Genomic DNA, 27,335 nt, shown 5'->3' on the forward strand with positions numbered 1-27,335 from the left:
TTGCATTTTTAATTACATTTTCAATTCTTTACAAATTCTAATAGCTGTCTAAAAACAGTTCATCTTTTTTCCAACTACACTTAACCTTAAGTAGATGCCAGTTCCACTATCATGAAATAAATTGTGAAATTATGTTTCAAAGACCATATTCTGGTTGTCCACTGCCCTACCATGAGGGCATCCTTTCATACCACTTTGGGCTATACCATGAGGTGTTGTTCCTCAACATTCTGTACCCTCCATGAGGTGTTGTTCCTCATCACCCTGTACCCTACCATGAGGTGTCCCTCCTTGCCAGTCTATACCTTACCGTGAAACATCCATTCTCAGTACTCTATACCCTACCATTAGGCAACACACATTATGACAATGTACCGTGCCTCCTCACCACTCTATCTATACCTAACACACAAACTAACACCATTACATACAAGACTACTGACATTATAGACAAAGATCACATTATTGCTGAGAGTTCATTATTTGTTCACTCGGTGTGGCTGCTCCTTCTTCTATGCCTGCAAGTCCAGCCCCCAATCCTCCTCTACCTACTTCTCCTTGGCCTTTCTTCACCTCTCCCCCTCTACCTGATGAACTGTGGTGTGAGAGAAAGTGGCTCTTAAGGTGGACTTTCTGGACGAAACGTTGTGGGCATACTGGACAGGCATAAGGTCTTTCGCCCGTGTGAGTCCGCAAGTGTCTCCTCATGTGAGATGGGAAGGGGAAATTCTTGCCACAGACCCGACACATATACTGTGACTCACAGGCTTGCAGCACCTGTGTCTGATGCACCTGCAGAAGACAAGAAGTGTTAGCAAGGTTCCTGGGATGCTCACTATATGACATGGCAAGGTATACCTCAGCCTTAGGCCTCTGTTTGCAAAGCTGTCAGTATAGTAACTCATGTCTCATAAAGATCATACAGAACTGAAAACAGGACAGGAGGCAGGAGCTCATTTGAGCCTCCTGACCTTTCTTATTATGAAATGAACTTTCGTTGCCTTAGGTATTCATCATCTTATCTTGTTTCCTTTTTCCTGTGATAGCAAGAAAGTACCTGCTGAATAGCCATCCACATAGGTATGAAATTACATCAAGATTTCATTAAGTGCTATCAGATTTATCTATGATTATCATTACGGTTCTAATCATTAGGGCATGTGTAGCAGTAAGTAGCCTATTAGCACCAAAAGAAACAGCATTGCCACCCCCTGCATCAGCAAGGTAGAGCCAGGAAAACAGACAAAAAGGCCACATTCATTCACACTCAGTCTCTGGTTGTAATGTGTAATGCACTGAAACCACAGCTCCCTATCCACATCCAGGCCCCACAGACCTTTCCATGGTTTATCCAAGACACTTCACATGCCCTGGTTCAGTCAATTGAAAGCACGTCAACCCTGTATACCACATTGTTCCAATTCACTCTATTCCTTGCATGCCTCTCATCCTCCTGTATGTTCAGGCCCCAACTCTCAAAATCTTTTTCACTCCATCCTTCCACCTCCAATTAGGTCTCCTGTTTCTCCTTGTTCCCTCCACTTCTGACACATATATCCTCTTTGTCAACCTTTCCTCTCTCATTCTCTCCATATATCCAAACAACTTCAACACACCCTCTTCTGCTCTCTCAACCACACTCTTTTTATCACCATGCATCTCTCTCACTCTTTCATTACTTACTCACACCACATATTATCCTCAAACATTTAATTTCCAACACAACCCTCCTCTGCACAACCCTATATATAGCCCATGCCTCACAACCATATAATATTGTTGGAATTACTATTCCTTCAAACATACCCATTTATGCTCTCTGCAATTATGTTCTCTATTCCACACATTCTTCATCACTCCCAGAGCCTTCACCCCCTTCCCCACCCTATGACTTATCTCTGCTTCCATGATTCCATTTGCAGCCAAGTCCACTCCTAAATATCCAAAACACTTCACTTCTCCAATTCTTCTCTTTTCAAACTTACATCCCAACTAACTTGTCCCTCAACCTGCTGAACCTAATAACCTTGCTTTTTTCAACATTTACTCTTAACTTTCTCCTATCACACACTTTCCAAACTCAGTCACCAACTTCTGCAGTTTCTCACTTGAATCAGCCACCAGTGCTTTATCATCAGCAAACAACAACTGACTCATTTTGCAGGTCCTCTTATCCTCAACAGACTGCATATTCGCCCTACTCTCCAAAACTCTTGCATTTATCGTCCTCACCCATCCATAAACAAATTAAATAATCATGGTGACAGCACACACCAGTGCTGCAGACCAACATTCACAGGGAACTAATCACTCTCCTCTCTTCCTACTCATACATATGCCTTACACCCTTGACAAAAACTTTTCAGTTTCTGCAGTAGTAGCTTACCTCCAACACATTATACTCTAAAGACCTTCCACAAAGCATCTCGATTAATCCTATCATATGCCTTCTCCAGATCCATAAATGCCACATACAAATCCATCTGCTTTTCTAAGTATTTCTCACATATAACAATCAAAGCAAACACCTGATCCACACATCCTCTACCACTCCTAAAACCACCTTGCTCCTCCCTGGTCTGATGCTCTGTACATGCTTTTACCATCTCAATCAATACCCTTCCATATAATTTTCCAGGCATACTCAACAAATTCATGCCTCTGTAGTTTGAACTCTCACCTTTATCCCCTTTGCCTTTATACAATGGCTCCTTCTTGTAACCCCTTATTAGTGCCTCCCTTCATTCAGATCAAGAGCCTATGGAACCAAAACATGCATCTAGAATACTTCAGAAACCTTGTCAATTCCATGCTGATATCTGCAGCTGGCTCTCAAGGCCAAAGTAGAGATGACAAAGCAACATGTAAGTGTGACATGACTTTTGAAAAATGCACTTTTGAAAATGCATGGGAGGAAGTGGACAAGAATCTTTGCAAACACTGTAGTTCACAGCTTCGTATATTATTGTCTTTATTCTATATCACTTTACATTCTCTACTATGTACATGACATGAGTAGATTTACTATGAACACAAATAGATGGACTGGAAGTGCCTAGTGTTTTGGGAAGTGGTAGGAAATACCACACCTCAATTCTGATGCAGAGTACCACCCTACATTGCACTACGATTGTGACAGGGAACATGGAGACGGTTAATGTGTAGGTCATCTGGTTAAGGTGATGTGGGTGGTGTTTAGTGAAGGATCAGTGAGGGAGTAAGCACCATGAGAGAATTCATTGATGACACTAGTTACTATTAATGAAAGAATTACATGTAAATGTAAAAGATACGTACATATAGGCGAGTTATCATAACTTCTATGGCTGTGGATTAGTCCTAAAGTTGATATGTAAATTGTCTGCTGAGGGATAGCAAGGTGGAGGTGAAAGGGTGATGGGAAAAGGTACAGTAAATGGGGTGAACTCATGATGCAAAACACTAAACGTCACTTATTGAGGTGATTGTTTATATATCTATGTATATGCTTATGCATATTTACATGTATTTTCACATATTTACATCAATTCACACAGGCAAATATTTCTACAAAAATGATTTTAGAGAGTGGCATTCTTTGATGAAAGCATCTACAGTAACTGAGGGAATATCGATGTCAAAGAATTTCAAAATATTGGAGGATGATTTAAACAAAACCTACAAAATTGATTGACATGAAGACTCCTAGTGTTGCATACGAGGTCATCATGCAAAGACTCCCGGTGTTTAAGGGATAGCACATCAAGTATTCCCTGTTACAGCATGTAAATCTGCACTAAATCAAGAATCATATTACTAATCTTTGACGGTGCTGTACCCTACTTGCGGTAAATCTCATACTTTGTGCATAGTTTTATCATGATAAACATTTGTGATTATAGTACTTTTGCCTACCTAGCTGGGGAGATTATCTACACTGTTAACTGTTAAACCTGGGAACGTAGTTATGTCACAATTATTGTTCAATACTTTCCTTAAGATACAGTTCTCTCATTTCAAATATTTGCTTAAGAAAACTTATAACTGCATATGATTTACAGTAAAATCAGCAAAATTTCATCTGAGTATATGCTACAGATGAAAGACTTCCATTACATTTAGATATCACATTTAGCCAAGCGAGATGTCCCAAGCTAACAAGTCTCTCCTGTTATACTAGATATGTGTACATGCCCAAGAATATGGTTCGATATATCATCAGTAGAATGCCGTGATGACCATCAATCCAAAGTTCATACCATCACCTTAGCACTTGTACATATGCCTAACACCCATGCATAGGCCTCTAGGTTTATGCATATAGAAGTAAATGGAACACATCACTGGGAGCAAAGGCTCATCAGGAAGACTAGAATATGGAGACTCACTGAGACAAACTCTATAAAGAAAGCCCCCATTTCAATTCCCAATCACATCATGTGATTATCTCCTTTGTGCACAAATACCATACCATGACCCTATGAACACAAGCAATTGGAAGACATAGATTAATTCTGATATCTTTCTTACAGGGAATAAGGGTAAAAGTAAATCAGTCTTTTTTCATATATTTGACTTTTTTATTCACCCTTAAAACACTCCTCACCATAATTGGTGAATTGAGTTCAAAATCATTTCAAAACACAATATATGAATAAGAATTTCCCGAACACAAAAGACAATTCATTTACAAACATCTATGATATTGGCAGTCATTCATTAGCTTTTTCATTAAGATTTATTGGCAAAAAAGATCCCTTTTCATGCACAATTTAACTATAGATTGACAGTAATAATGATAAGAGTAATAAGAGCAATGATATGAATTCCTTTATCCACATACATAGTTCAAGGAAACTTTTCTAGTCATATCAGCTGCTGATGATATCAGATTGACAGTAACAATTATTTTGTTGTGTGGCTTCCTAGTTCCAAGCCCGGCTGAGGCCTTTGTCCTATCATAGCCCATTCTCTAGGGTTGATAATAATAATCATATTCGATAATAATAATTATATTCAAATTTTTATCATCATAATAATAATAATAATAATGACAAGAAATAAATAATAAATAATAATAACAGTAATGATAATGATAATAATAACAGAAGTAATAATAATAATAATGACACCAATAAATTTTCATATACATCAACTGTTCTCATGTTAGTGTGGTACCATCACAAACAGATAAATAATGGCCTCATCTTTCACATTCACTCTCCAGCTATCATGCACAATGCACAGAAACCAGAACATCCTATCCAGAGCCAAGCCTCATTGATCATTCTGCGGCTTCCCCTGACCACTTCATATGCCCTAGTTCAGCCTACTGACAGCACATCACCTCCTGGTAACACATTACTGCAAATATCTCTATCCCGTGAGACTTCTAACCCTCCTTCATTTTCAGTCCCTGACAACTTGAAGCTTCTTTCATTCCATTGCTTTCTTAGTCACTTCTTCCATCTTGCTTCACTTTTGACACATACAGTACTTCCTACTAGTCAGTCTCTCTTTGCTTATCCTCTCCATACATCGAACCCATTTCAGCAGACCCTGTTCAGCTATCTCAGTCTACTACTATCACACCTCTCTTACATTGTCAGTCCTTATCTGATCATCCTTCCTCACACCGCATATTGTCCTGAAGCATTTTTTTCCAACACGTCCACCTTTTTCCAAATCCATTGTATTTATGACCCAAGCTTCACATTCATATACAACTGTTGGGAAATAAAATATCCAATCCCTGAGAGAGGAACTTTACCTTTCACATGTTCTTCAACGTACCCAGAGCCCTTGCCTCATCACCCACTCTTTGGTTCATGTTATCTCCCAACTGCTATGACTCCAAGGTATCCAAAGCACACAACTTCCTTTCATTCTCTCCGTTCAGATCCATATTCGAATCAACCTATCTCACCCCTTTTATTTATATCAACTATCAATTTCCTCCTTTCACTCATTTTCCTAAACTCAAGCACCAGCTTATGCACGCTCTTTTTTGAGTTTTCCACCAGAGCTGTGTCATCTGTTAAAAGCAACTGACTCATCTCTCAGGTCTTCATCCTCACACCTCATTCCCCTTCCACCAGCATAGACTTAACCCTCTCCTTATGACACTTGCATTCACCTCCCTCACCACCCCATCCATAAACAGATTAAACAGCCATGGCAACATTGCATACCTTTGACAAAGACCCACCTTCAACTACAACTTCTCACCCAAGACCCTTCCTGCTTGCACACACGCACACACACCTTACTTCTGCCCAAAAAATCTTCACCACATCCTTTTGGAATCCACAACCTAGTAAGCCACTTTACTAGCGTGTAACTGGTGATCAGCTGTAACCGGTAGATGCCCATCCAACAAGTGTAAAAACTACTTCAAAGGATTAAGATATGAAATGCAGAACCAGAAATGTACATCAAGATAGATAACGCTCAACTACCACAATATGAAACTGATGAAAAAAAAAACATAAAAAGTTTTTTAACACCAAATAAAAATAAATAAGGGGCCAATCAAAAGCAGCATTCATTAATCATAATATTGTAGTACAATTTTTTCAGAATCATTTACACTTCTCACAAGTCTTACCCCCTATTACTTATTTCCATTTCTTGTTCACCCAAAATGCAAATAATCAAATCACACTTGGTCACCTTCTTAAGCTTGCCAGATGCACATCATTTATTTGGTATCATTCCCCTTCCGCATATATAAAAGTCCTGGCTACGTACAGCCTAAGTCCTGGCTACATACAGCCAAAGAAAAAAAGAATTGCTAACCCCTGATCTAGTAATTCTCTAACATCAAGCACTCATAGCACCTCCCACAAGGCATCTCTGTCAGCCCAATCACACTCTTTTCAAGATTCATAAATGCCATATGCAAATCCCTCTCTTTCTCGAAAATATTCCCAACACAAACTTTTCAAAGCAAACATCTGGTCCACATTTCCTCGATCACTCTTGAAACCACATTGCTCCATCCCAGTCTAACGTCATGTGCATGCCACCTTACCTCAATCACCAGTCATTCGCAACAGATTTAGATCTCTGTGATTCAAGTATTCACGACTACTCCTTTTTCTTTATATATGGCACCTAACCATAGTTCATATATACACTAAAAATCCTGACTAACCAATTAGCAACACTGTCATCCTCTTTCTTCAGAAATTCTACTGCAGTATCTCATACTCCAGTCATTTTGCCATACCTCACCTTACACACATGGCTTTCACTGTTTCCCCTCTTTTTACCAAACATTTGCTCTCTCTCTTTTTGTACCTCTCCATCCCAAATGCCTAACATCTGACATCCTAACATTTAACATGTTCAACAGCCCTTCTAAATACCCAATCATCTCCAACTGTTCTCTTTTCTAGCTGCTTCCTTCACTCATGAATCCATATGTTCTCTTGGTTTTCTCTCCATTTAACTTCTTCTAAAACATTTTCTTAGTCCTCCTAAAGTTTGACAATATTCTCTCATACTCTAACTCTCATTTTCCCTCTTTTCCGATGCTTGCATCTTGCTTTTGACCTCTTGCCACTGTCTCTGGTACATTTCCCTATCACCCACACTCCTTTGCTGCAAGTAGCACCCATAAATCTCTCTTTTCACTTTCAACAGCAACTTCCTCATCCCACCACTCTCTACCCTTTCTCAAATGCCCACATCTTGTCTTCCATATACTATAAACCTCCTTCATACATCCATGCACTTCTTCCTAAATACCTTCCTCTTCTAGTCTATGAAAATAATATAAATGATGATGATAATAATAATAATAATAATAATAATAATAATAATAATAATAATAATAATAATAATAACGCTAACGCGGGAAATGGCGAATAGTTTGAAAAAAAAATAATAATAATAATATCAATTTTTTTTTCATACTATTCGCCATTTCCTGCATTAGCAAGATAGTGTTAGGAACAGAGGACTGGGCCTTTGAGGGAATATCCTCACCTGGCCCCCTTCTCTGTTCCTTCTTTTGGAAAATCAAAAAAACGAGAGGGGAGGATTTCTAGCCACCCGCTCCCTCCCCTTTTAGTCGCCTTCTATGACACACAGGGAATACGTGGGAAGTATTCTTTCTCCCCTATCCCCAGGGATACATAATATCAATAATAATAATAATAATATATGGTGTGGGTGGCAAGTTGCTAGAAGCAGTGAAAAGTTTTTATCGAGGATGTAAGGCATGTGTACGTGTAGGAAGAGAGGAAAGTGATTGGTTCTCAGTGAATGTAGGTTTGCGGCAGGGATGTGTGATGTCTCCATGGTTGTTTAATTTGTTTATGGATGGGGTTGTTAGGGAGGTGAATGCAAGAGTTTTGGAAAGAGGGGCAAGAATGAAGTCTGTTGTGGATGAGAGAGCTTGGGAAGTGAGTCAGTTGTTGTTCGCTGATGATACAGCGCTGGTGGCTGATTCATGTGAGAAACTGCAGAAGCTGGTGACTGAGTTTGGTAAAGTGTAAGAAAGAAGAAAGTTAAGAGTAAATGTAAATAAGAGCAAGGTTATTAGGTACAGTAGGGTTGAGGGTCACGTCAATTGGGAGGTAAGTTTGAATGGAGAAAAACTGGAGGAAATAAAGTGTTTTAGATACCTGGGAGTGGATCTGGCAGCGGATGGAACCATGGAAGCGGAAGTGAATCATAGGGTGGGGGAGGGGGCGAAAATCCTGGGAGCCTTGAAGAATGTGTGGAAGTCGAGAACATTATCTCGGAAAGCAAAAATGGGTATGTTTGAAGGAATAGTGGTTCCAACAATGCTGTATGGTTGCAAGGTGTGGGCTATGGATAGAGTTGTGCGCAGGAGGATGGATGTGCTGGAAATGAGATGTTTGACGACAATGTGTGGTGTGAGGTGGTTTGATCGAGTAAGTAATGTAAGGGTAAGAGAGATGTGTGGAAATAAAAAGAGCGTGGTTGAGAGAGCAGAAGAGGGTGTTTTGAAATGGTTTGGGCACATGGAGAGAATGAGTGAGGAAAGATTGACCAAGAGGATATATGTGTCGGAGGTGGAGGGATCGAGGAGAAGTGGGAGACCAAATTGGAGGTGGAAAGATGGAGTGAAAAAGATTTTGTGTGATCGGGGCCTGAACATGCAGGAGGGTGAAAGGCGGGCAAGGAATAGAGTGAGTTGGATCGATGTGGTATACCGGGGTTGACGTGCTGTCAGTGGATTGAATCAGGACTGGTGAAGCGTCTGGGGTAAACCATGGAAAGCTGTGAAGGTATGTATATTTGCGTGTGTGGACGTGTATGTATATACATGTGTATGGGGGTGGGTTGGGCCATTTCTTTCGTCTGTTTCCTTGCGCTACCTCGCAAACGCGGGAGACAGCGACAAAGCAAAATGAAATAAATAAATAAATAATAATAATAATAATAATAATAATAATAATAAGAAGAAGAAGAAGAAGAAGAAGAAGAAGATGAAGAAGAAGAATACAGTAACAATAATGAATATGATGATAATATAGGGAAAATGAATGAAGAAAGATTGACAAATAAGATATATATGTCAAAAATGGAGAGGACAAGGAGAATGGGAATACCAAACTGGAGATGGAAGGATGGAGTGAACAAAATTTTGAATGCTTAGGGCCTGAACACACAGGAGTATAAAAGGCATGGACATAATGGAGTGAATTGGAGCACTGTGGTATATAGGGGTAATGTGCCGTCTTTTGTCGGAACTAGAGCATATGAAGCAGCTGAAGGTCATGGAAAGGTCCCTGCCCTGAAGGCTTGGACCTGAAGCATGAATCTGGCTGCTGCTTCTCACATTTTCTGTAAGGAGACTCGCTACTCGAGGATGGCTGTTATGACACTTCGTTCTTCCTTTGAACTGGTTAGCTGTGGAATACTCTTCTGTCCCTCATCTTTCCCTCATCTTTCCTTTAAAGATCGGTCTACAAACACATGCAGGGTCTTGCCTAATTTTTACTTTCTTTTTCTTTTACCTATCTTTTTCATTCAAGATGACCTTTGCTTGGGGCCTGTTCTGCCCATGCCATGTTGTTCACTATGATCTTTAAAAAAAAAGTATTTTCTGGCCCAGGTAACTTGTAACCTCTTTAACTTTTATTCTCTCAACTCCTAAGCCTCCCCCTCCTCTATTAGTCTCCCCATATCAGACACATATGTCTTCATAGTTAGTCTTTTCTCTCATCCTTTTCTCTCATCCTATTCAGCTCATCCCGTTCACCTTCCGGTCATATTCCACTCACCAAGATATCTCTTTCTCCCACTGTTATTCCTAAAAGGATCAACCCTCCTCAAACCACGCAGTGTTTTCTGATGTTCCATTTTTAGGATATTCACTCTCCTCCATTCTTATGCATTTAGAGCCCAATCCATGTAGCGTTGTTGGGACCATCATATCACCAAACATACCCATCCTTGCTCTCCCAGACAATAAGTTCTTCATCTAGGCATTTCTCAATGGACCTGGGATCTCTGACCCCTCACCCACTCTATGACTCACTTCACTTCCATAGTATAATCCACTACTATGTATCAGGTATATAAAACACTGGCAGAGGGCAACTATTGTGCAGCGTTTCCAGAGACTCCTACCTAATGTTCCTACCAAGTGCTCTGCCTAATGTTCCTATCAACTTCTACTTAATGTTGCTGCCAACTGTTCGCAAATCAAAAGTACGCAGGCATGCTGGGAGGTGGAAAGAACTGTATTGAAGTGAAGAGTGCACATTGTGGTGAACAGGATATAAAGGAAAACTTGGATTATGGGAGAAACGTTTGCCACAACTGATAAAAGAATGAGAGAAACTTAATTTAGACTATAAACATGAAAATGAGCAGACCTCCTTTGTAAAGATTATATTCAATGACCTAACTGAAATATTAGATTGCATTTCTGATAAAACTAACAACAATAATCCATCAAAGATATCATCATTATCATCACTAATGTCGTATGTATTTATCATCATGATAAGAATTATCATATTATAATTAATGTAATTGTTTTTATTACTATTATCATCAGTCTTCCTGCACTGATAATCTATCATTATTATCATCGTAAGCATAAAGTAAAGTTTAAAACTGAATTATCATAATCATTATCATCACCACAAGCCTAAAGTCGTTTTTAATACTGAATCAATATTTCAAACAAGAATGATATATCTAGAATAAGAAATAAGAATAAAATAGCATCCTTATCAATAAGCATTAAAATGTTTAACTCAGATGAATAAAAAAAGAATATCCAAATATTGCATGTTTTAAAGTGTTCAGAATTTTTTTGATCACTCAATTTTTTTTGTCATGTGTGACAATGAATTCTAACTTTGCAAAATCAAAATCATCAAAATTCTTCATAAAAATACAATAGTAAAAATTTCCTATATAAAACGAACATTATCTTACAATTTTTAGGTAACACAATCAACATGAGTGAATATTTTCTGTGGTCTACAATGATCCTGGAGTGGCAACAAAGCCATGATTGCTTCTTATATGCATTATAAGGTTGGACTTCTGGTTGGCTCGGTGGTTGCAATAAGGGCACGGGAAAGGTCTCTCCCCAGTATGAATTCTCATGTGCCTTGCCAGGAGGGAAGGGAAGTTAAACCTCTTCCCACAGACATTGCAGATGTGGTCCCCCTCACTAGAAACCCTGGATGACACCTGGTTCACTGGGTTGAGTGTTCCGCCTGATGATGAAGACAGATGAAGGCCCTGTGGGAATTAACACTGGAGTGAGGGAGAGGGAAGACTCGGAGTATACATATGTTCCATACAGTGGAGAGATACACAGACATCCACACACATACACATAGGTAGTAGGATGCAAGCAACACCGAGAAGGGAGATACCACCATATGAGTATCAGGAGTGTTTGTGACGCAGCACAGTGAACCAGCACTTCAATGGCTGTCAACTTCCCCCTCACTGGTATACGTTGTTATCTTTTCTTCATGCCTCACATATATGTGGGTTGCTGGCATTCAGTCTACAGTGACAAAGGTCTTTCCATCTTACACATAATACTTGACATGCAACTCACAATTTCTTATCCTTAACTCTAAATCCTCCAACAGTTAGCACAATCTTTCAGCCTTGCTTTTTTGCAAAATCTCAGCATAGGTAAAGAAAGTTCAAGAGATGGGGCCTCACGAGTATAGAACTCTCTGTACTGTGCAAATAGGTAATCACACACACACACACACACAGAAGTAAAGACATGATACATTTACACACGGTTAATAAACAGGGCAACATGAGAGTAAAACTCTCTTCCTGTAACATATGTACAGTAATTACCAGGAATCTTACATAGAAATTGGTCCTGGAGTAATTATGAATGAATAAATGTCTCCCGCATTAGCGAGGTAGTGCAAGGAAACAGATGAAAGAATGGCCGAACCCACCCACATACACACGTATATACATACATGTCCACACACACAATATACATACCTATACATCTCAACGTATACATATATATACGCACACAGACATATACATATATACACATGTACATAATTCATACTGTCTGCCTTTATTCATACCCATCGCCATCCCGCCACATATGAAATAACAACCCCATCATGTGTGTGAGGTAGCGCTAGGAAAAGACAACAAAGGCCCCATTCGTTCACACTCAGTCTCTAGCTGTCATGTAATAATGCACTGAAACCACAGTATATACATATATATATATATATATATATATATATATATATATATATATATATATATATATATATTATATATAATAATATATCCTCATGTTCTTAACACTACCTCACTAATATGGGAAATGACAAATATATATGAAATAAAATATATGTGGTTTGATTGACTAAGTAATGAAAGGGTAAAAGATATGTGTGGTAATAAAAAGAGTGGTTGAGAGAGCAGAAGTGTCTTTGTTGAAATGATTTGGACTCGTGAGGATGAGTAAGGAGGATTAACAAAGAGGATGTACGTGTCAAAGATGGAGGGAACGAGGAGAAGTGGGAGACCAAATTGGAGGGGGAAAGATGGAGTGAAAAAGATTTTGAGTGATCGGGGCCTGAACATGCAGGAGGGTGAAAGGCGTGCAAGGAATAGAGTGAATTGGAACGATGTGGTATACTGGGGTCGACATGGTGTCAATGGATTGAACCAGGGCATGTGAAGCATTTGGGGTAAACCATGGAAAGTTCTGTGGGGCCTGGATGTGGAAAGGGAGCTGTGGTTTCGGTGCATTATTACATGACAGCTAGAGACTGAGTGTGAACGAATAGGGCCTTTGTTGTCTTTTCCTAGCACTACCTCACACACATGAGGGGGAAGGATGTTGTTATTCCATGTGTGGTGGGGTGGCGATGGGAATGAATAAAGGCAGACAGTATGAATTATGTACATGGGTATATATGTATATGTCTGTGTGTGTATGTGTGTGTATGCGTTGAGATGTATAGGTGTGTATATGTTGGTGTGTGTGGACGTGTGTGTGTATGCATGTGTATGTGGGTGGGTTGGGCCATTCTTTCGTCTGTTTCCTTGCACTACCTCGCTAGCGAGGGGGACGGCGACGGGGCAAAGTGAATAAATAGATAAATATATATAGGGGAGAAAGAATACTTCCCACGTATTCCCTGCATGTCGTAGAAGGCGACTAAAAGGGAAGGGAGCGGGGGGCTGGAAATCCTCCCCTCTCATTTTTTTTTTAAATTTTCCAAAAGAAGGAACAGAGAAGGGGGCCATATGAGGATATTCCCTCAAAGGCCCAGTCCTCTGTTCTTAACGCTACCTCGCTAATGCGGGAAATGGCGAATAGTATGAAAAAAAAAAAAAAAAAAAAAATATATATATATATATATCATCCCGTTCCAGAAGGGAACAGGTGTCAAAGAGATATAGATAAGATAGATAGGGGATAGGGGAGAAAGAATACTTCCCACGTATTCCCTGCGTGTCGTAGAAGGCGACTAAAAGGGGAGGGAGCGGGGGGGCTGGAAATCCTCCCCTCTTGTTTTGTTTTTTTTAATTTTCCAAAAGAAGTAACAGAGAAGGGGGCCAGGTAAGGATATTCCCTCAGAGGCCCAGTCCTCTGTTCTTAACGCTGCCTTGCTAACGCGGGAAATGGCGAATAGTTTGAAAGAAAAGAAAATATATATATATATATATATATATATATATTATTTATTTATCATACTTTATCGCTGTCTCCCGCGTCAGCGAGGTAGCGCAAGGAAACAGACGAAAGAATGGCCCAACCCACCCACATACACATGTATATACATACACGTCCACACACGCACATATACATACCTATACATTTCAACATATACATATATATACATACCCAGACATATACATGAACATAATTCATACTTGCTGCCTTTATTCATTGCCATCACCACCCCGCCACACATGAAATGCTGGGATATATATATATATATATATATATATATATATATATATATATATATATATATTTTTTCCAAAAGAAGGAACAGAGAAGAGGGCCAGGTGAGGATATTCCCTCAAAGGTCCAGTCCTCTGTTCTTAACGCTACCTCGCTATCGCGGGAAATGGCGAATAGTATGAAAAAAAAAAAAAAAAAATATATATATATATATTATATATATATAATATATATATATATATAATATTCATTTATTCATTCATAATTACTCCAGGACCAATTTCTATGTAAGATTCCTTGTGTTACCCTAAATCTTTTTCCTTAGACTTCTGCAACCCAAAACTGCACTTCTAGCTGTAGGAAAATATAAACTCCTTTGGAGCTAGAAATTCTTTGCCATGACTACTCCCAGCGATACAGCCTAACCACAGGTGAATTTCATTCATGGTGTAACCTCAAAGCAGGTGAATCTCAGTAGCATCTATATAATTACTTCTACTCATAATTACCCAGGAGCAATTTCTATAAAAGAGTTCTGGCATTAACCTTGATATTTCTAAAGGCTCCTGTAACACAAGCCTGCACTACTTCCAGTATTAGTTAAGTGTAGGTTCCTTTGGAGTACGAAGTTCTTTAACAAGACTGTACTGTTAATGATATAGCCTCAGCAACAGTAACTTTTCACTTGAAGTGTAAAATTAAGCAGGCAGTCCAGTAACACCACACATATATTCATGCTTGTCCACCATTTCCCACATTAGTGAGGTAGCACCAGGAACAGATGAAGAAAAGCTGCATTTGCTCACATCCAATACCTAGCTATCATGTGCAATGCACCAAACCCACAGCCCACAATACACAACCAGACCCCAACAGACTTTTCCATGATTTACCCCAGCTGCCTCACATACCCTGGTTCAGTCCATTAACAGCACATCACCCCTTACCTCACACTCTTACCTCATACAGATCTTTCACACTCATGGATGTTCAGGTATTGCTACCCCCTGCATCAGCAAGGTAACACCAGGAAAAGAGACAAAAAAGGCCACATTCATTCACACTCAAGCTTTAGCTGTCATGTACAATGAACCGTAACCACAGCCCCATAACTTTTCCATTGTTTACCCTAGACATTTCACATGCCCTGGTTCACTCCAATGACAGCACATCTACCCTGGTATACCACACTGTTCTGATTTACTCTCTTCCTTGCATAAATCTCACCCTCCTGCATGTTCAGGCCTCAATTGCTCAAAATCTTTTTCACTTCATCCTTCCACCTCCAATTTGATCTCACACTTCTTGTTCTCTCCATCTCTGACATATGTCCAATTTGTCAGCCTTTCATCACTCATTTTCTCCATATGTCCAAACCTTTTCAACACACCCTCTTTTGCTCTCTCAACCACACTCATTTTTATTACCACACATCTCTCTTACCCTTCACTCAATCAAAGCACCTCAAACTACATATTGTCTTCAAACATTTCATTACCAACACATACACTCTCCTCTGTACAACCCAATCTCTAGTCCATGCCTCCCAACTATATATTATCGTTGGAACCACTATTTCTTCAAACATACCCATTTTTGCTCTCCAAGATAATGTTCTCTCTTTCCACACATTGTCCATCACTCCCAGAATCTTCACCCCCTCCCCCCACTCTATGACTTACTTCCGCTTCCATGGTTCCATCCACTGACAGATCCACTCCCAGATATCTAAAACACTTCACTTCCTCCAATTTTTCTCCATTCAAACTAACATCCCAACTAACTTATTCCTCAACCCTGCTGAGTCGAATAACTTTGCTCTTATTCACATTTACTTTCAACTTTCTCCCTCACACAATTTCCCAAACTAAAACAAGACTCCACCTGATTTTCGTTACTCCTGCAAAGTTGTATCATCAGAGTACAGTTTGTTGATAAATTTATCTACCCCCCAAAGGAGTCCATTCGTTCAACTGCTACTGACTGTAGTAGAGTTTTGAAGCTTTCAGAAACCCTGTTGCCTTGGGCTGCAGAAGCCTCTGAAAAGAGATCCTGCGTACCAAGACTTTCTCAGAAAGAGGCCATCGAGTAAATACATATATATATATATATCTTTTCTTCTTCTTTCATACTTGCTTGCTATTTCTCACATATGCAAGATTGTGTCCAGAAAAAATGACTGAGTCTTAGAGGAAAAAAGATCCCCATTTGGCTCTTTCCTTTTGCAAAATGATACTGAAAGGGAGGATTTTCAGCAGCCCCACTCCCACCCCTCTTAGTCACCTTCTATAACATAAGGGGAATATGTGGACAGTATGAAGAAAAAAAGTATTAGACATGGTTAAGTAGTTTTATTAGATTTATTTTTCAATATTTTCCTTAACAAGCAAATCTCTTACTTAGATACTGACATAAAAACATAAATCTGCATATGATTTAGAATAAAGACTGAAAGAAATTCTCGTCCATTTATGTGTTATACAAGAAAGACTCTCCACAGGCACTCTTGTTGTGCAAGATATACATGAGCAAATGTATGATTAAATTTGTCATCAATAGAATGCTGTTACAAACAACAATACAAAGGAATTTAAACAGTAACAGACCACTAGTTCCTTTCAAAGCTGTTTATAGAGGTGGAAAATATCAGAAATTTACAGATTCATCTGGTAAAAGTTAGATAGCATTCAGATAATTCAAAGAGAATAATCTGAAAATTGTCTATGTGACAGAAGCAAATAATGTTAGTCCTTGCCCTGAAGCAAAATATTCATCATGTCTTTTCATACACATATCTATAATAGTGCTTTTACTCGATCTAATCGGCAAGTCATTCCACATGTTGATAATCCTGTTAAAAAAATTTGCCCATGAGTTTGAATCTATTACTACAAGAGAAATAAAGCGAATCAAGTCTTAAGTATCTGGATAGGTTACTATTATCAGAGCCTTTGATAATTTTGAATACTTGTGTTTGATCACCTCTTAACCTTCTTTTACAAGCTAAATAGATTCAGGTCATTTAATTGGCTCTCATGGGATTTGTTTCTCAGCCTGAGTCATCTTAGTAACTTGATGCAGCATTCTCTCCACACAGATACTATTCATGTGTTCACTTTCATGTTTATGCATATAGCCAACACCTATGCAAAGACTTCCAGGTTCACTCACACAAAAGTACTACATGCACTACATGGTAGCGCAGGCTTGTTAAAAAGTACTAAGCTGTGAAAAGCCATTACTCAAAAAAAGCTAAAAACACAGATCTAATCTGATACCTTTTCTCCAAGGGATGAGGGTAATCGTAAATGAGTCTTTGTTCGTAAATCTGACTTTATTTATCCTTACACTCTTCATAATACAATACATGAATATGTCCCCTGAACAGAAATTCTCAGTAAATCATACTGATGGGTACTGGTCATCTTTCATTAGCCTTTTCCTGTAAAATTTCACTGGCAAGAAAATACATGAATTTGTTCATCAATTTATACATATAAACATTAGAAAAAAGAGCAATTTCAACAAGTTCCTCCTTCAGTATATCTATTCTGAAGAGAATTTCCCAACCATATTAGTTGCTGACAGTATACGATTAATAGTAATAATACTTTTGTTGCAAGATTTGTTAGTTCCAACCCTGGCATGGGCCCTTGTCCAACTACAGTCCATTTTCTGGGGTTGATCATAATGCTGTAATTATAATGATTCTTCTTCTGCTACTAGTACTTCTACGACTAATAATAAAATTCTTCCCCTTTCACTTGTTTGTTATTTTCTGTCTTAACTGGTCAGCAATAAGAACAGATGAGATCCCAAGAGAAAACATTCCTCTCATCTTCTCACTCTGTTCCTACTTTTGGAAAGTAACATTACAAGACTTCCAGCCTCCCCACTTTAATCCCTCTCATTCATCTTTTAAGACACACAAGAGATGGATAGGTAACTTCCTTTCACCCTCATACCCAGGAATAACAATATTGATACTAATGATGATAATATCTATAACAATAATAATAATAAAAGTAAAAATAAATAATAATAATAATAATTATAAAAATAATAATAATGATAATAATGATAATAATAATGATAATAATAAATAATAATAATAATAATAATAATAATGATAATAATAATAATAATAATAATAATAATTTTTCTTTATAATAATAATAATTTATCAAATTTATCAAAAAAGGGGGTGACTGTTGTTGACTGGTTGGTAAGGATATTCAATGTATGTATGACTCATGGTGAGGTGCCTGAGGATTGGCGGAATGCTTGCATAGTGCCATTGTACAAAGGTAAAGAGGATAAAGGTGAGTGCTCTAATTGCAGAGGTATAAGTTTGTTGAGTATTCCTGGTAAATTATATGGGAGGGTATTGATTGAGAGGGTGAAGACATGTGCAGAGCATCAGAATGGGGAAGAGCAGTGTGCTTTCACAAGTGGTAGAGGATGTGCGGATCAGGTATTTGCTTTGAAGAATGTATGTGAGAAATACTTTGAAAAGCAAATGTATTTGTATGTACCATTTATGGATCTGGAGAAGGCATATGACAGAGTTGATAGAGATGCTCTGTGGAAGGTATCAAGAATATATGGTGTGGGAAGCAAGTTGCTAGAAGCAGTGAAAAGTTTTTATTGAGGATGTAAGGCATGTGTACTAGTAGGAAGAGAGGAAAGTGATTGGTTCCCAGTGAATATCGGTTTGCGGCAGGGGTGTGTGATGTCTCCATGGCAGTTTAATTTGTTCATGGATGGGGTTGTTAGGGAGGTGAATGCAAGAGCTTTGGAGAGAGGGGCAAGTATGCAGTCTGTTATGGATGAAAAAGCTTGGGAAGTGAGTCAGTTGTTGTTCGCTGATGATACAGCGCTGGTGGCTGATTTGGGTGAGAAACTGCAGAAGCTGTGGACTGAGTTTGGTAAAGTGTGTGAAAGAAGGAAGCCGAGAGTAAATGTGAATAAGAGCAAGGTTATGAGGTACAGTAGGGCTGAGACACAAGTAAACTTATTGGGAGGTACGTTTGAATGGAGAAAAACTGGAGGAAGTGAAGTGTTTTAGATATCTGGGAGTGGATTTGGCAGCATGTGGAACCATGGAAGTGGAAGTGAGTCACAGGGTGGGGGACGGGGCGAAAGTTCTGGGAGCGTTGAAAAATGTGTGGAAGGCAAGAACATTATCTCGGAAAGCAAAAATGGAAGTGGAATAGTGGTTCCAACAATGTTATATGGTTGCAGGGCGTGGGCTGTGGATAGAGTTGTGTGGAGGAGGATGGATGTGTTGGAAATGAAATGTATGAGGACAATATGTGGTGTGAGGTGGTTTGATCAAGTTAGTAATGAAAGGGTAAGAGAGATGTGTGGTAATAAAAAGAGTGTTGTTGAGAGAGCAGAAGAGGGTGTTTTGAAATGGTTTGGTCACATGGAGAGAATGAGTGAGGAAAGGTTGACCAAGAGGATATATGTGTCAGAGGTGGAGGGAACGAGGAGAAGTGGGAGACCAAATTGGAGGTGGAAAGATGGAGTGAAAATGATTTTGAGTGATCGGGGCCTGAACATGCAAGAGGGTGAAAGGCAGGCAAGGAATAGACTGAACTGGAATGATGTGGTATACCGGGGTCGATGTGCTGTCAGTGGATTGAACCAGGGCATGTGAAGCATCTGGGGTAAACCATGGAAAGTTTTGTGGGGCCTGGATGTGGAAAGGAAGCTGTGGTTTCGGTGCATTATACATGACATCTAGAGACTGAGTGTGAGCAAATGTGGCCTTTGTTGTCTTTTCCTACCACTACCTCATGTGCATGCGGGGGGGTGGGTTGTCATTTCATGTGTGGTGGGGTGGCGATAGGAATGAATAAAGACAGACAGTATGAATTATGTACATGTGTATATATGTATATGTCTGTGTATGTATATATATGTATATGTTGAAATGTATAGGTATGTATATGTGCGTGTGTGGACATGCATGTATATACATGTGTATGTGGGTGGGTTGGGCCATTCTTTCATTTGTTTCCTTGTGCTACCTCACTAACACGGGAGACAGCGACAAAGCATAATACTAAAAAATAAATAATAATAATAATCCAAGTAGACTACTGTAGTTTGCTTTTTGAACTTTTTCCAATCAATACAATCTTCATGCAGTTATGCACTCATTCTGGATCATGTTCTTTTGCTCTCTTTGTCTATTATGTAGTCTTCTTCTCTTTAAGGCACAATCAGATATCTATTCAAAATGTCTACATAATGCTATCTTCTTCAAGTGTCTTTGCAATTGATATCTCTCTTTTTCTGGTATTATAGGCATGATTCTTAGCTTTCTCTTTATCTGCATATTTTGGCTCTTATCTCTTCTTGTTAATACCAGAATGAGGTAAAGAACTTTCAGCTCTGCTGCTTGGATCTTGTCAAACTGCATCAGCTTCCATGTATGTATATATATGAATAAATATTATATTATTATTATTATACTTTGTCACTGTCTCCTGCATTAGCGAGGTAGCCCAAGGAAACACGAAAGACTGGCCTAACCCACCCACATACATTGGTATATATATAAACGCCCACACGCACACATATACATACCTATACATTTCAATGTACACATACATATACATACACAGACATATACATATATACACATGTACATATTCATACTTGCTGCCTTCATCCATTCCCATTGCCACCCCGCCACACATGAAATGGCACCCCCTTCCCTCCACGCGTGCATGATGTAGCGCTAGGAAAAGACAACAAAGGCCACATTCGTTCACATGCAGTCTATAGCTGTCATGTATTGCACAGAAACCACAGCTCCCTTTCCATATCCAGGCCCCACAGAACTTTTCATTTTTTACCCCAGATGCTTCACATGCCCTGGTTCAATCCGCTGACAGCATGTTGACCCCTGTATACCACATCATTCCAATTCACTCTATTCCTTGCACGCTTTTTACCCTCCTGTATGTTCAGGCCCTGATTGCTCAAAATCTTTTTCACTCCATCCTTCCACCTCCAATTTGGTCTCCCACTTCTCCTCGTTCCCTCCACCTCTGACACATATACCCTCTTTGTCAATCTTTCCTCACTCATTCTCTCCATGTGACCAAACCATTCCAATACACCCTCTTCTGCTCTCTCAACAACACTCTTTTTATTAACACACATCTCTCTTACCCTTTCACTACTTACTTGATCAAACCACCTCACAGCACATGTCCTCAAACATCTCATTTCCAACACATCCACCCTCCTCTGCAAAACCCTATCTATAGCCCATGCCTTGCAACCATATAACATTGTTGGAACCACTATTCTTTCAAACATACCCATTTTTGCTCTCCAATATAACATTCTCGCCTTCCATACATTCTTCAACACTCCCAGAACCTTCGCCCCATCCCCCACCCTGTGACTCACTTCTGTTTCGATGGTTTCATCCGCTGCCAAACCTACTCCCAGATATCTAAAACACTTCAATTCCTCCAGTTTTTCTCCATTCAAACTTACCTCCCAATCTACTTGTCCCTCAACCCTACTGTACCTAAAAACCTTGCTCTTATTCACATTTACTCTCAGCTTTCTTCTTCCACACACTTTACCAAACTCAGTCACCAGCTTCTGCAGCTTCTCACCCATATCAGCCACCAGTGCTGTAACATCAGCAAACAACAACTGACTCACTTCCCAAGCTTTTTCATCCATGACAGACTGCATACTTGCCCCTCTCTCCAAAACACCTGCATTTACCTCCCTTACAACCCCATCCATAAACAAATTAAACACCATGGAGACATAACACACCCCAGCCACAAACCAACATTCATTGGGAACCAATCACTTTCCTCTCTTCCTACTCGTACACATGCCTTACATCCTCAATAAAAACTTTTCATTGCTTCTAGCAACTTATCTTCCACACCATATACTCTTGATACCTTCCACAGAGAATCTCTATCAACTCTATCATATGCCTTCTCCAGATCATAAATGCTACATACAAATCCATTAGTTTTTCTTAGTATTTCTCACAAACACTGAAACCACAGCTCCCATTCCACATCTAGGCCCCACTAAACATTCCATGGCTTACACCAGGCACTTCACATACCCTGGTTCAATCCACTGACAGCATGTCAACCCCAGTTTACCACATCGTTCCAATTCTCTCTATTATTTGCACGCCTTTCACCCTCCTGTATGTTCAGGCCCCAATCACTTGGAATCGTTTTTACTCCATCCTTCCTCCTCCAATTTGGTCTCCCACTTCTCCTTGTTCCCTCCTCCTCTGACACATATATCCTCTTTGTCAATCTTTCCTCACTCATTCTTTCCATGTGTGTGTGTGTGTGTGTGTGTGTGTGTGTGTGTGTGTGTGTGTGTCTGTGTGTGTGGGTGTATGTTAGTGGATGGGCCTTTCTTCATCAGTCCCCTAGCGCTACCTCACTGACACAAGAAATGGCAATCAGGTACAATAATAATAGTAATAATAATAATAATAATAATAGTAATCTTTCTTTCTTTCATACTATTCGCCATCTCCCATGTTAGCGAGGTAGCGTTAAGAACAGAGGACTGGACCTTTGAGGGAATATCCTCACCTGGCCCCCTTCTCTGTCCCTTCTTTTGGAAAATTAAAAAAAAAAAAAAAAAAAAAAAAAAAGAGAGGGTAGGATTTCCAGCCCCCCGCTCCCTTCCCTTTTAGTTGCCTTCTACGACACGCAGGGAATACGTGGGAAGTATTCTTTCTCCCCAATCCCCAGGGATAAATAATAATAATAATAATAATAATAATAATAATAATAATAATAATAATATTAATAAAATATTCTGAAAATGGTAATGATGATGATAATCATACCAACAACTAACAAAACCAACTAATAATAACAATAATAAATAATAATAACAATAATAATGATAATAATAAAAACAAAAATAATAATGTATAAATATGTGTATAATAAAAAGTCTATCTGCACCACGATAGATGATAATACAATAAGTCACGTGCCAAGATGTGAAAAATGTCCTTGTTTTCGCTCTTTATGCTATCTCACACAGGCAGAAAAGGCAAGTGAGTATACCTAAAAAAAAAAATCTGCCAATGAATAAGATATAGCAGGACAGCCAAAGAACTAACGTAATTCATTCATATATCAGGCATATTTGTTTCTTCCTTTTCTCTATTCTCATCGATAAGGAAGAATGGAGAGACTGGGAAGGTAAAAGGATAATGTAAAAAGTATATTAAAAAACTTATGAATCAGAACAATGCAGGGGTGCTAGGACATGATAGGTATTAAAGTGAAGTGAAAACAATGAAGAGACCAGGATAAAAAGGAAAAGATGTATTTGAAAAGTATCTGTAGAACAGCAGATAAAAGGAACTCAATATGGATTATCTTCATGAACAGAATGTGCAGCGTAGAGCATGGAACACCTCTGGCAGTTGATTAAAAGTGTGCTATATACAGTCTGGGGCAGGAAAATAATGTAGTGAGTCACAAAACAAATGACAACTCAGAGAATGTATCCACATCCTTTGCCAATATTTTTTCACCTCAACTGTTCATTAATCATCAAAATGTCATGAAGGACAGTACATCTTTTTTGTGCTGGCCAGGCAATAAAGAATATGTATATACATTTCATATAAGTATTGCAAATAAATCTATATAATTAAAGGAACATGTATCATTGAAACCATTTCAGCACATACTCTTCAGCTCTCTCAATATTTTTTTTTATTACCACACATCTCTCTTACCCTTTTATTACTTAATCAAAACACCTCACACCACACATTGTCCTCAAACATTTCATTTTCAACACATCCACCCTCCTCCACATAGCCTTATCTGTAGCCCATGCCTCGCATCCATATAATACTGTTGAGAGTACATTACCTTTGAACATACCCATTCTTGCCCTCCAAAATAATAATCTCTCTTTCCACACATTCTTCAGCACTTACAGAAACTTCACCCCCTCACCCACCCTATGACTCATTTCTGCTTTGATTTTTCCATTCACTGATATGACCACTCTCAGGTATTTAAAGCAATTCACTTCCTTCAAGTTTTCTCCATTCAAATTCACACCCTAAGAAGTGAAGGGAACAAGAAGCATGGTAAGACCAAACTGGAGATGGAAGGATTGAGAAAAAGATTTTTCAGCTATCAGGCCTGGACATGCAAGAAGGTGAAAGGCATGCATGGGATAAAGTGAACTGGAACAATGTGGTATACTGGGGTCGACATGCTGTCAATGGAATGGAGTGAGTGAGGAATGGTATGCATTTATGTAAGCAATGACAGCATATACAAGAGATGTAAACGGCATGAGAAAGGTGGGGCGTGGGCAGATAATAAAGGTTAGTGAGTGGTGGGAAGAAGTAAAGCTGTTAGTGAAAAAAAAGAGAGGCATTTGGACAGTACTTAAAAAGAAAGGAGTGCAAATGACTGGGAGATGAATAAGAGAAAGCAGTAGGAGGTCAAAAGGAAGGTGCAAGGATTGAAAAAGAGGGCAAATGAGAGTTGGGGTGAGAGAGTCTCATTAAACTTTAAGGAGAATAAAAAGATGTTTTAGAAGGAGGCAAACAATATGCAAAAGACAAGAGAACAAATGGGAACATCAGTGAAGGGAGCAAGGGAGGACGTGATAACAGGTGATGGTGAAGTGAGTATTTTGAAGGACTGTTGAATGTGTTTGATGATAGAGTGGCAGATGTAGGGTGTTTGGGTTGGGGTGGTGTGTGATATGAGAGTCAAGGAGAGTTGTCTGGTGAAGAGAGAAGTGTGAAAATATATATTACACATGACAGCTAGAGACGGAGTGTAAACGAATGTGGCCTTTGTTGTCTTTTCCTAGCGCTACTTCGCACGAGTTCATGGGGGAAGGGGGGGTGCCATTTCATGTGTGGCAGGGTGGTGATGGGAATAGATGAAGGCAGCAAGTATGAGAATGTACATGTGTATATATGTATGTGTCTGTGTATGTATATGTATGTATATGTTGAAATGTATAGGTGTGAATATGTGTGTGTGTGTGTGTGTGTGGGCATGTATGTATGTACATGTGTATGTGGGTGGGTTGGGCCATTCTTTCGTCTGTTTCCTTGCGCTACCTCGCTAATGCAGGAGACAGCGACAAAGTATAATAAAAATAAATAACTATATAATATACATATACATTATCCCTAGGGATAGGGGAGAAAGAATACTTCCCATGTATTCCCTACGTGTCGTAGAAGGCGACTAAAAGGGGAGGAAGCGAAGGGCTGGAAATCCTCCCCTCTTGTTTCTAAATTTCCAAAAGAAGGATCAGAGAAAGGGGCCAAGAGATGATTTCCCTCAAAGGCTCAGTCCTCTGTTCTTAACGCTACCTCACTAATGCAGGAAATGGCGAATAGTATGAAAATAATATACATATATATATATATATATATATATATATATATATATATATATATATATATATTGAAAATTTAAAGTAGTTTCTAGCACATCTTGAATTATTACCCAATTTTTTTTTTCTCAAAAGTAAGACTGAATTCTAACTTTGAAAAAAAAATCCTCTGTTCTTCAACCAAACCAGACAGTCAAAATTTCCTGTATAAAATGTGTCATCTTTTAATTCACTTGTAACACGATGAACTCATATGATCATTTTCTGTTGTGGTCTACAGAGATGCTTGAGAAACAACAAAGCCATGATTGCTTCTGATATGCATGACAAGGTTGAACTTCTGGTTGGCTCGGTGGTTGCAATAAGGGCATGGGAAGGGTCTCTCCCCGGTATGAATTCTCATGTGCCTTGTCAGGAGGGAAGGGCGATTAAACCTCTTCCCACAGACACTGCAGATGTGGCCCCCCTCACTAGAACCCATGGATGACACCTGGCTCATTGGGTTGAGTGTTCCACTTGACAGTGAAGACAGGCGAAGAAGGCCCTGTGGGAGTTAATACTAAAGTGAGGGAGAGGGAAGTCTCAGAGTACACATGTATTCCACATACGGTAAAGGTACTATACACACATACACACACACAAACACACCTGGGTACCTGGCATTCATTAGGGTGTGTGTGTGTGTGTGTGTGTGTGTGTGTGTGTGTGTGTGTGTGTGTGCATACATAGGAATAAAGACATGATACATATATACAAGGTTAAGAGATCGGGTAACACGAGTGTGAAACTCTATCCATGTAACACACAACTACCAATCACAAATAGTAATTACACACATTAACTGATGTGGGATACACATATACAAGGTAAGGAGATGGGGCAACACAAGTGTAAAACTTCCTTCCCATAACACAAGGAGACAGTATTCACAAATATTCTTTATGCACATGAACTTACGAGGGGACATAGGCAGGCTCCAAAGTTGATGAAAGCTGACAAGAGTAACAGGGATGAATCAAAGTGAAAAGAGGCCTTGATATGAATATCATCATGCACAAAGAAAGCAGCATCGTAACTCGGTGTGTGAGAGATCCTTAAGAGTCAATATTGTCCTTACTTTGCTGCCAGACTCCCACCTGAACAGATGGTTTATGGAGACCAGTAGATAGAATTATATTCAAAATCATGCCTAAGGAAATATTCAGGAAGCTCTTCATATCCTACATAAGGGTAACACTAGAATATGCTTCTCAGGTTTGATCTCCTTACCTAATGAAGAATAAAAAACTAATAGATGGTAATAAAGAGAAACACTAAAAAAAAACAGGGAACAAACATACATATTTTTTTCTTTTTGTTTTTTCAGCATACTAGATCACCATTTCTAGTATCAGCAAAGTAGCATCAGGAAAACAGACAAAGAATGGCCCATCCACTCTTATACACACACTCACACACACACACACACACACACATATATATATATATATATATTATATATATATATATATAT

The 27,335-nt window shown here is 39.0% G+C and overlaps 1 protein-coding gene across 1 annotated transcript; it reads right to left on the reverse strand.

Annotated features, from left to right (window-relative positions):
* On the reverse strand, positions 1 to 27,129 carry LOC139754440 (zinc finger protein 711-like). The gene is made up of 3 exons (XM_071671716.1): positions 26,101 to 27,129; positions 18,013 to 18,094; positions 1 to 792 (listed from the first exon to the last, which is right to left on the reverse strand). Exons 1-3 carry the CDS (start codon positions 26,319 to 26,321, stop codon positions 463 to 465), a joined length of 633 nt encoding a protein of 210 aa, XP_071527817.1. The 5' UTR covers positions 26,322 to 27,129; the 3' UTR covers positions 1 to 462.
* Between the last annotated feature and the right edge of the window lie 206 nt (positions 27,130 to 27,335).

Source organism: Panulirus ornatus, chromosome 17 (genome assembly GCF_036320965.1).
Source record: "Panulirus ornatus isolate Po-2019 chromosome 17, ASM3632096v1, whole genome shotgun sequence".
In the NCBI taxonomy this organism is placed as follows: Eukaryota; Metazoa; Arthropoda; class Malacostraca; order Decapoda; family Palinuridae; genus Panulirus; species Panulirus ornatus.